The sequence below is a fragment of the Meleagris gallopavo genome, chromosome Z, assembly GCF_905368555.1.
Source record: "Meleagris gallopavo chromosome Z, MGAL_WU_HG_1.1, whole genome shotgun sequence".
In the NCBI taxonomy this organism is placed as follows: Eukaryota; Metazoa; Chordata; class Aves; order Galliformes; family Phasianidae; genus Meleagris; species Meleagris gallopavo.
Genome location: NC_139435.1, coordinates 32,000,306 through 32,010,427, shown reverse-complemented (window position 1 = coordinate 32,010,427; position 10,122 = coordinate 32,000,306). Strand labels below are relative to the sequence as shown.

Here is a 10,122-nt window from a genome sequence, read left to right as displayed (position 1 = left end):
CAGGGTGCTGAAAGTGTGTGTAGTGTTCCTCCACCAGGATTTATTTTCTTGGCTGCTGTGTTACCACAGTGAAAGTGTCCACCGATGATGCGTCTAGTTGTGAACTCAGAACATATGTTGTATGCACTTCAAGAGCTATTACCATTGAATTTCTGTTCTGAAAGTATTCGTATCAGTATTCTTCTGGAACAGGTTGCAAATCCAGGACAGATATGTTTAGGGGCAGAATAATATTCCTGGCCGCAGCGGTCTTCAAGCAAAACTTTAAGCCTTCCCCTTCTCCCCCCCTCTACTGTCTAAAGATTACTTAAAATAGTGGGCCAGATCTGCTTCCCATTAAGTTCACTCTGTGCTGCCCTGGTTTTTCAAAGTCTTAAAGCCAGCTTAATTGGTTACTTGGGGATTCCCTATCCATTAAGAAAAAAACAAACCAACAAACCCATCCTTGGCCTTTGTGCCTGTGAGGGTTGTGGCAAGACAAAAAGGATCATGCTCAAGAAGTATCTGTGTGCTACGGGAAAGTCTTGTTTGGCCACAGCCAGCTAGGCTAAGGATTATGGAGGGATCTGAAAGTGATTGTGCCCTTACTGTGGTTAACTCTAAGGCCTGTATTAAGGACAGGTTGATCAATTCAGCTAATATGTGCCTCAGCACTAGCCTAACCTGTTAAAGAAAATTTGTGTAATGAAGATGTGATGATGCATGGTGTACTCTTGAATTACCCAAGCTGTAGCAATACTATGCATGCCGGCTTTACAAGCCTGGGCAGTTTATCTTCTGTACTCAGTTCAGCATGGAACAAGTGTCTTCAGAACTGGTATTCTTTAATCTAAGAGATGTTCATTATTCCTTAGTACTCTGTTTAAGTACTCAAAGCTTTTTATTCACAGCTGCTGCAGCTATGGCACTTGTAATCAAACTTGTAAAGTCCTTGTTTTCACCAAATATAGTAATGCACTTTATATTAAGGAAGCCTGCAGTGCTGTGCATTTTCTTGCTGGTGTCTGCTCTGAGAACTTTTTGCAGCTTTGGCTGGTTATTCTAACCTGGAGAAAGAATGCCAATAGGAGGAATAGTTGCCCTCCTTCTCTTCCTCCTAGGGACTCTGGTGAGCTGGAGCAAGCTGATATGGAAATTCTCTTGGAATGGAAAGTTCTGTCAGATGGAGCTAAGAAAGGGTAATGAGGGCTTTCCTGAAGGATGGTTTCTGTCAAGGAGATGAACCATACAAATTGGGTAAGCTTAAAAAGTAGATCTTGCTGAGTTGAAGACTTGCAGTTTTTTTTCAGCGTAGTCTAAGGCTTGTTGTTTGGCATGTGCTCAGCTGTTTCTCCTGTTTCTCTTTTGGCCTCTCATACTTCCGTAGCACATCAACATCTGAGCTGAGGGGCAGGCTTTTCTAGCAATGCAGATAAGAAGAGAACCAAGGGAAAGCCATGCAAGTGTAATAGTTTCTTCCTTAATAAATAAAATTAGGCTTCTCTTTCCGTTTCTGAAGTCCAGAGGTTCTTTATTTTAAATAAAATATGCCATGACCTTGACAGGAGGCTATTTTACCCATGGATGTACTTGTTGAGAGACATTATTTTTTTCTTGTAATAGTTTAATATGTAACAGTACACTTAAAATGTGTACTTCAATTTTCTATTACCTACTATTGGTACTGTTCTGAGATGGTGAATAATTTTTGTTTATATTTTTCTGTTTTCTTGTTTGTTTCCTGAAGCTTGCTTTGTTCCTTGAGCCCCTTCTTTAACTGTGAACAAACTTGAAGAAGTGTGACTTAAGTCTTTTAGTTTCCTGGGGAGGCAGAGGAAACACCAGTAACGTGTTCCAGTTAAACGTTCTTATTTAACGCTCACTTTGATTGGTTCTCTTCTCAGAGGTATATGAAAAAAAGTGTGGTTATAGTGGTTAATGGTTTACATCAGTAAAGCCTAGTTTATAGCTCACTGCATGTGTGCACACTGCTTCTACAAGTAGTAATGTCTGCTGAGGGTGCAGACATGGCTGAATGTGGGGTTTCAAAATAACTAAGCTATTCAGTAAGCTGGAGATTCCCTTCGGTGGGAGCACTAGAGAAAATATTACAGGCTGCCATGATATGGGAAGCTCAGGATGCCTCTTACAGAGGCAAAGCTGAACTTTTGTGGAAGCTAAGTACCTGTGAGACTGTTTCAATCTGTTAGAATTTGCCTTTACTTTTGTCTGTTTTTGTTTTTTTTTGTTTTTAATAGGGAAATATTTGCTATATCTATGGAGATGGGGGAAAAAAAAAAGCAGAATAAAAAGTGATAGTTATTTCTGAACATTTGCTTTTCTTTTTGTATATTGAACTATTACTATATTGTCATGGAAAATGGCATCTGAGATTTTTTTTTTTTTTCAAGGAAGCATTTGCTTTACATTGAGCAATGGAGTTACATACCTTACAGGTATGGCTGTTTTGATAACTGTAGCTAAGAGATCTCCATCCAGTATGTTAGACAGTTATTATACAGAAACTTAGAAAGGGAAAATAGAAGATTGCTTCTCGTTGTTAAGTAAATCTGTGTGAGAATTATGATTTTGTGGAAGCACATTTGGTTCTACCAATATGTACCTGTAATAGCAAGGAAAGCTTCAAACAAATAATGCTACTTTCACTTCTTACGTGGCATGAGAACAGCAGACTGACATCAGGAACACAGCCTGGCAGACCACATCCATTTGGTGGGCAATGATGTTCACACTCACTGTTACTTCTGGATTAATAGGAAGACTATTATACTTAAGGAAGAAGAAATAGTGAAGCACTAATCTCTTTCTGATAAGCGAACGATATCAGACAAGATTTGAGACTCTGCTTTTAGAGATGAGCCTGTGCTGCTGTTGATGCATGTTTAGATTGTAGCCTACATCTGTCCAGGAGTCTTGTGCCATGGGTGGTGAGGTGCCTGCTTAGACAGACCTGTCTGAAACAGGTGAGAAGTCTGTGTTAAGTGCTAAAAATTTCTTCTGCTTTTCTAAGCCCTCACATGGTCGAAAACACTTCAGCTAAGTTAGCAGCAATAATAAGTGTCACAGAGCTGTGGACTTATTCCCAGATACCAGTACTAAAAGCAGGATCTTATTATCGAAGAAGTAAAGACTTAGCTGCTGTCTTTTTCTGAAGTCAGGGAAGTGATGTTGTTACCGCATGCACGTCAAGATAATGTGATACCTCCAACCTTAGTTGCAGTGATCTTTTGTCATGATGTGGTGAGTGTATCATGTTTTTATTCCAGTTCTCTTATCTATTCACTGTACAACAGAGTAATAAATAAAACTTTATGAACTAGTGTTTGAGTATGTAGCAGTGCTTTGGTTTCTTCCCAGGATCTGGAATCATGCACGTTCTTGCCTTCAAGAAATTCTTTTTTTTAAGAATGTTCAAGAAAACAATGTTTTTGTAGAAACCTAATTCTGAAGGCAGTCACTTTTTGTCTTTGGCATGTGCTGAGAGTACTGTAGGTTCTGAGAAGCGTTGTGTTTAAGAGGTGACGAGTAACACCTGTTTGTAACCAGTAACAAGTTGCCAGTAGAAAGAAATAGCCTTACTAGTTCTATGCTGAAGGAATTTTGATTATAAAGGTAATGACCTACTGGTGTTTATTTTCACCAAGAACTGATAGACTAGGGAAAAAAAAAAAAAGTTTATCTAGATTGTCTCCCTTATGGCAGTTGTTTACCAATCCAGTGGAAGAGCCAGCTAAACGAAATGTTTTTTTGGTGTGTTGGTGTTTTTTTTTCACTTTGTATCCTGTTCTGCCAAGTTTTTAAGCTTCCAGCTTTCGTTCAATTTCTTTTAAATAACGTGAAAAAGTAATGTAAAAAATGTAAATGCTAATTCACTGTTTAAATGGCTACTCTAAGATTGTAAGGCAAAAGCTGAGTGTGTTGCTAAATATTCTCTAGAGATGTAGAATTACCATTTATGGCTTTGGAAAAGAAGCATTTGAGATGACGCAAACTTGGAAGGGTATTTGGGTTTCTGAACTTCACCTGGCTAGAAAGTACTGAGGAAATATGCCATAAATCTCAAGTACTGCATGTTCTCTACAGAAGTTATCTCCTGTTTTAGTTTTGGGAGACAATACTCCGTCATGAAAGCTGGAGCAAGTAATGGCTTTGAAGGGAGCAATAGTGTATGATATATATGATATAGCTAAATATATATAGCTGAAAAATATTAGCTATAAAGATGTATATCTAAGTATATATATTATGTAGCTAAATATACGATACAGCTAAACTTAAGTGTGTAACTTGGATGAGAATAGAAACTTCAATATAAGATCCGTTGGTGTAAGCCTAGAATTAAAGAACATCTCAATATATGCTTTGTACATGCTTTTCATACTAAGAGTCTTCATCTGTACAACTCTGGAAAATCCCATTAAATGTATCTGTCTATGTACTGTTGCCCTACACCAGTGGAGTAGCTGACTCTATTAAGTTACATTCTACTGAACTTAAGTAGAATTTCTTTAAAGTCTTAGGAAAGAGGTTTGGTAGCAGCTCAGTGTCTGTCTAATATAATCTGTATTAAACAGTTATATATGGCTGTACCTCCCTCTGTTGAGATATCTCTTATTTATCATCAGTCTTTAGAGTCTAAAGATGACCCAGGCGACTGGAAAATAGCTAATGTTATTCCAGTTTTCAAGAAAGGCAAGAAAGAAGATTTGGTAGCCTGTCAGTCTTTCTTCAGTGTCTTATAAAATTATGGAGCAGGTTGTTTTTGGAATTACTGAAAAGAAAGGCTATGCAGTCATTTGTCAATACCGTCATGGGTTCCTGAAGGGAAGATCGTGTATTATTAACTTGATATAAGTGTTTTTGTTTTTTATGTGTTTTTTTTTTTTTTTTTTTTTTTAATGATAAGGTTACCCACCTTCTGGACAAAGGGAAGGTAGTGAATGAAGGGTTTTTGTATTTTAGCAGTTTTTGCAAGTGTTTCTTGCAGTACCTGTCATGGCACTTTTCAGAACAGCTTGTAACAGCAAAGTACTTCCAGCTTAAAGCTGGAAAGTATACAGTGCATTTAGCCAGAGGGTCAGGTTCAAAAGGTTGTGGGGTAAATGGGATGTTGTTAGACTCCACCAGTCACTAGTGGTGTTCATAATTTGAGTGCACTTCTCTCTTTATTTTTTTTTTTGTCTGTGAAGTGGACACGAGTTAAATGTATAAGAATGAAACTCGCAGATAATACTAATGTAGGAGCTGTCAATACCTTTAGGGGTAGTGAGGTGTTACAGAGAGATCTTGTTAGTTTGGAGTGCTTAGCAGTCACCAACTGCATGAAATTGAACAAGAACAAATGCTGGATTTTGCACCTGGGACAGTGCAATTCTGGATGCATTTACTGGTTAGGGGACAACCAGTGGCTGGAATGCAGACTTGCACAGAGGGATCTAGGGAGTTTTGGTAGATAGTAAGGTCGGTACGATTCAGCAACATGCACGAGTGACCAAAATGTCCAACCTTATTCTGAAGTGTATTAAGTGCAGTATAGCTAGCTGGTTGAAATAAATGACTGTCCCATTCTGCTCAGCAATGGTGCAGCCTCCCTTCTAGTAGTGTGTGCAGTTTTGTGTTCCTCACTATAAGGAAGATACAAAAAATGTGCAGAATGTGTTAAAGGAATTATTAAAAACAGAAAAATGTATGGAATGTGTAGAAAGGAAGGCAACAAAAATGGTGAAAGAGCATGACTTATGAGAAGTAACTGAGGATTCTTGTGTTGTTTTTCTGTTTTTTTTCTGCTTGGAGAAGATATAGTGTAGTGAAGTCATCACTCAGCAGTGTATTATGGTGGGGAGAGGGGAGGGATGTGCTGATCACTCCGGTGATAGGATGTGAAGGAATGTCATAATGTTGCTTTGGGGAAGTTCACATTGGTTGCTAAGAAGTTCTTCACTGAGGTGATCAAACAGGGAAACAAGCTCCCTGCGTAAGTGATCACAGCCCCCAGCCTGTTTGTGTTCAAGAAGCATTTGGATGACGTCACTAGATCCGATTTAACTCTTAGGTTACCCTTTGGGAGTCAGGCATTAGATGTGATGACCCTTATGAGTTTCTTCCAGCACAGGGTATTCTGTGATTCCAAACTGAACTATTTTTATGGTAGATTGAGTCATGCCGATTACATCAGAAAGTATTAGTTGGGTATCTAAATTTCAAAGTAAACATACTTCTCAGTGAGTCGGCACCAAATGAATGTTGAAGTCAAATAAAAAAAAGATTGTGGTAGGCTGTCTTGAAGTCCATTTCACTGTTTTGGTGGAATTTTTATCTTCTTCTTGAGTTCATTCAGTAACATGGGAAAGTATGCAAATTGTTACAGGAGAGACTCTAGAACTCTGCATATGCATCCGTGGTATCTCACAGAATCAGCTGTTTAACTTGCAAGCCTTTCATCAAAGATAACTGCACTGACACAAATAAAGGAATTATTAAAACCAGAAAAAAATACAGGGACAAGGATTCAGGGTAGAAAGTGGGAAGGGTCTCATCTCTTTTCCTCTGAGTAGTGAAGAGTTGCAAGCATGGCATGTTGATTGTGATCAGTTTTAACTAGTCTCCAGGAAAAAAAAAAAGAAAACAAGCAAAAAACAAACAAGCAAATAAAAAAAAAAAAAGCCCAACCAACACCAGCTCCCTTGGCCAAGAGGGTATGTGCAATTACCTTCAATTCCTGTCAGTACGTATGTGTGTCCTTCTAATGGAATACAGAAAGGAACTCCTATCTCTTCCCTGGAAGAACTAGTATTGTTAATATGCTTGCCTATTTTTTTTTTTAAAGCCTAGGTCACTTTGCTATTGTGGATTGTTTTGTGTTCGTGGAAGTACTTTGCTGTTACAAGGACAGGTGGAGTGTAAAAAGGAGAAACTGAACTACTACTTTTGATAGCAAATCTGGATACAGAACTTAAATTCTTAGTTGTCTGTGAAGCATGTTTCTCCTGGTCTTGGCTTTAATCATAAATGATCTGGGTTGGAAGAGATATTAAGCATTGTCTGCTGTGGGCAGGGACACCTCTCACTAGACTAGGTTGCCCGAAGCCCCATACAATCTGTTCCTGAAGACCTCAAGGGATAGAGCAGTCCACTGCTTCTTTCTGGGCAACCTGTTTTAATGCATTTTTCACTCTCAAAGTGAAGAATTTCTTTGTAATCTGTAGTCTGAATTTACCTCCTTTTAGCTTAAAACTGTTACCCTTGTTGTATCACAACACTCCCTGATGAATAGTTCATCCCCATCTTTCCTATAGACCTCCTTTAGGTACAAGAGGGCTGCAATGATTTCTCCCCAAAACTTTCTCTTCTCCTGAGTGAACAAGCATTTATCTCAACCTGTCCTCATAGGAGAGCTGCTCTAGCTCTCTGGTCGTCCTTGTGGCCTCCTCTAGAGCTGCACCAAAAGGTCTGCATCGTCCTTAAGCTGGGAGTCACAGAGGTGAAGGCAGTACTGCAAGTAGCGTCTCACAAGACAGAGTAAAGAGGGAGAATTGCCTCCTCTGACCTTCCATCTTCGCTTCTTTTGATGCAGCCCCAGATATGGCTGGCTTTCTGAGCTTCAAGTGCACATTGCCAGTTCATGTTCAGTTTTCTGTCCACCACTGCCACCAAGTCCTTCTCCACAAGGCTGCTCTCAATCTACTCATTGCCCAGCCATCAGTAATTGAACATAAAATTATAGTTAGCATTAGCTGGTGCTGTAGTGGCAATAAAACACATAACATTATGCTACCTACAAAGGTAAAAACTTAAATTGTATTTTGTGATTTATATATCTGGTTAAGTTATACATCATGGTATAATTGGGTCACTTTTGATCATGCAGGTGAGTTAACTAAAGCCATGTGAGATTTCAAAAACATTTATAACATTATCCAGAAAGTCATAAAAACTTTCATGTATATGATAACCACCTTCCGTAGTTAAAAGAAGTATCCTACACTTTGTCTAAAGGGTCTGTCTTTTCTGTGTTACATGCCTGAGCGCTGGAGGAAGAATTGTAGAAGTTCGGTGTTTTAGACTGGACTGTGCAGTCGTGGGGTTTCCTTTTCCACTGCATGAGTCATCTCAGTCCAATTCACCAGCCATTTACTGCTGTGTGAACTTGTGAAGGAGCCAATTTGTGGACTTTCTGTGAGTAAGTGCTTAATATTGCAGAGAAATGTAAAGTAACAACACTGAAGGAGAGAAAGTGTATCTGAGCAGTGTCCTAATCACATTGGCATACTGTAAGTGTAACCTTACTCCTAAAGTGATGTTAACAATCCTATAGGTAGAACCATTGATTCCAACAACTGTATATTCTTTCTGTCATTATTACATTCCTCATAAAGCTTCCAAAGGCTTTAAATTGCTTTAAATGACATCAATAAGCTTTATTGTATGTGTGTGTGATAGAGAAAACTGTCTTTGGCAAATCTCAGTACGTAAGTGGATGGTATGACTTATCTGTGGGGAAAATGCATGCTAAATTCAGTGCATCAGTGTATTTTTTTTTCTGGATGCTGTAGCTTTCTTTTAATGCCTAAGGACATACGCAAGCTCTGCCTGGGGATCATTCTGGATGAAGAGTTAAAATAGAGGGAATTTTGACTTAAGAAGCAAAATCATAGGCATATGTCACACCAGCAAAACGTCAGGGGTGCCTTAGTAGATTAACTCTTAATTTATATTAGTGTAATTTGAAAGCATATGTTACTTATGATATTGGTTGATAGAGAATTATCTTCATGTATTCAGATGAACTGCTACACTTGGGTACAAACTTTGTTTCTACTTGCTCTTAGGTAGCCTAGAAAGCCTTCAGCTTACTGTTCAGTCAAGATCTGATTCTTCTCAGCATAATTTAATGTGATACATGTTCTGGTCGTGACACTGTATTTTCGTGTTAAGCTTTTGTTTGTCCTGCTCTGATTCTAGTAGAAACAGAATGGACTTTTCAGAATGTGTATAAAGCAGCTAATAATTTGTTAGTTTTATACTAGTAAGGAAGTTAAATCTCTTTAAGATGGTCTCTCATCTTTCATTAGTCTAATGAAAAAAAAAAAATCTAATTCTTTCTAGGAGAGATGGAAGGTGGTCTCTCTCTCTTTCTTACATCAGGGGAACAGGTTGTGCATTGGATGAAAATCATTGCTTTAGTCCTGTACAGACATCTTCAACTCTAGATAATATTGGTTTCTAAACCTTTGCTGCTTTGTTACTGCACTTTGTGCTAATGGTGGATTAGAAGATGTCCACAGAGGCTTGCATATGATGAGAAAAACATCACAAATAGGTTGTTGCAATTACTGTTGTTGCCACAAGGGCTTCTTTTAAAGGAAATGATCCACTTAAGGATAATCACTTCAGTAAATTTTCACTATAAAACAGAACTTTTTGGTGCTTTGTGTGAAGCCACTGTTGCATTCTATACAAATAATTGATCAGCCATGTAATCCAGAAAATACTTAACTGAGGAAGGGTAAGGAGGTTAATACCTGAGATGCTTGTTCTAATTTCTGTTTCATTCAACTAATGAAATAAAGACAGACAAAGCTGAAACTGAGTCGTCTTTAATACAAAGCAAGCAGATTGTTCTTCAGTTTGGATTCATCTCTAAGGAGTGTTAGCAGTTCCAAAGTGGTGTCTCTGTAATGAGACTTATTTAGAATTGTTAATTGCACTGTAATTGATGAGCATTCTGAAATGCTATCATATTATTCTTCCAATATTACCAGTATTTGCTAATAAGTGATGCTTTTGTCTAAGTAATCTGTAATAGGTATACAGTGACAGTTATGTAAATAGGATTTTTCTTTGAGGCTTTACAAATTGATAGAATCAGTAAGCATCTTTATTTTAAATAGCCTATGTTTAGAGCAATACGGCTTACTCTTTCTTACTGTTTGTATTATACCTTTTTTTCTGTACTGGGATGCAGTCTTCACTGTCTACTCCTTTTGCATTCCACGTTAAGGTTAATTTTCAATATGTAATTACAGTTTGACGTAACACTGCCCTTCTGCTTTATGCATTCTGAAATGTGTGAGACTTTCGAGTTTTTTAAGGATTTACTTGTTTCGTTTTTTTCCCTTCAAC

At 38.1% G+C, this 10,122-nt stretch overlaps 1 protein-coding gene across 2 annotated transcripts in view; it reads left to right on the top strand.

Moving 5' to 3' along the window:
• TTC39B (tetratricopeptide repeat domain 39B) overlaps nucleotides 1-10,122 on the top strand; it is an 87,736-nt gene that overhangs the window by 2,864 nt on the left and 74,750 nt on the right. Inside the window, exon 1 of one of the 2 annotated variants that reach the window (XM_085213785.1) lies at nucleotides 1,186-1,236. The exons of the other annotated variant lie outside the window; for it this stretch is intronic. Within the exon in view, the coding sequence (XP_085069911.1) occupies nucleotides 1,201-1,236 (36 nt within the window). The 5' untranslated portion in view covers nucleotides 1,186-1,200. Of the gene's footprint in view, nucleotides 1-1,185; nucleotides 1,237-10,122 lie in introns of those variants that run through there. 2 annotated transcript variants of the gene reach the window in all.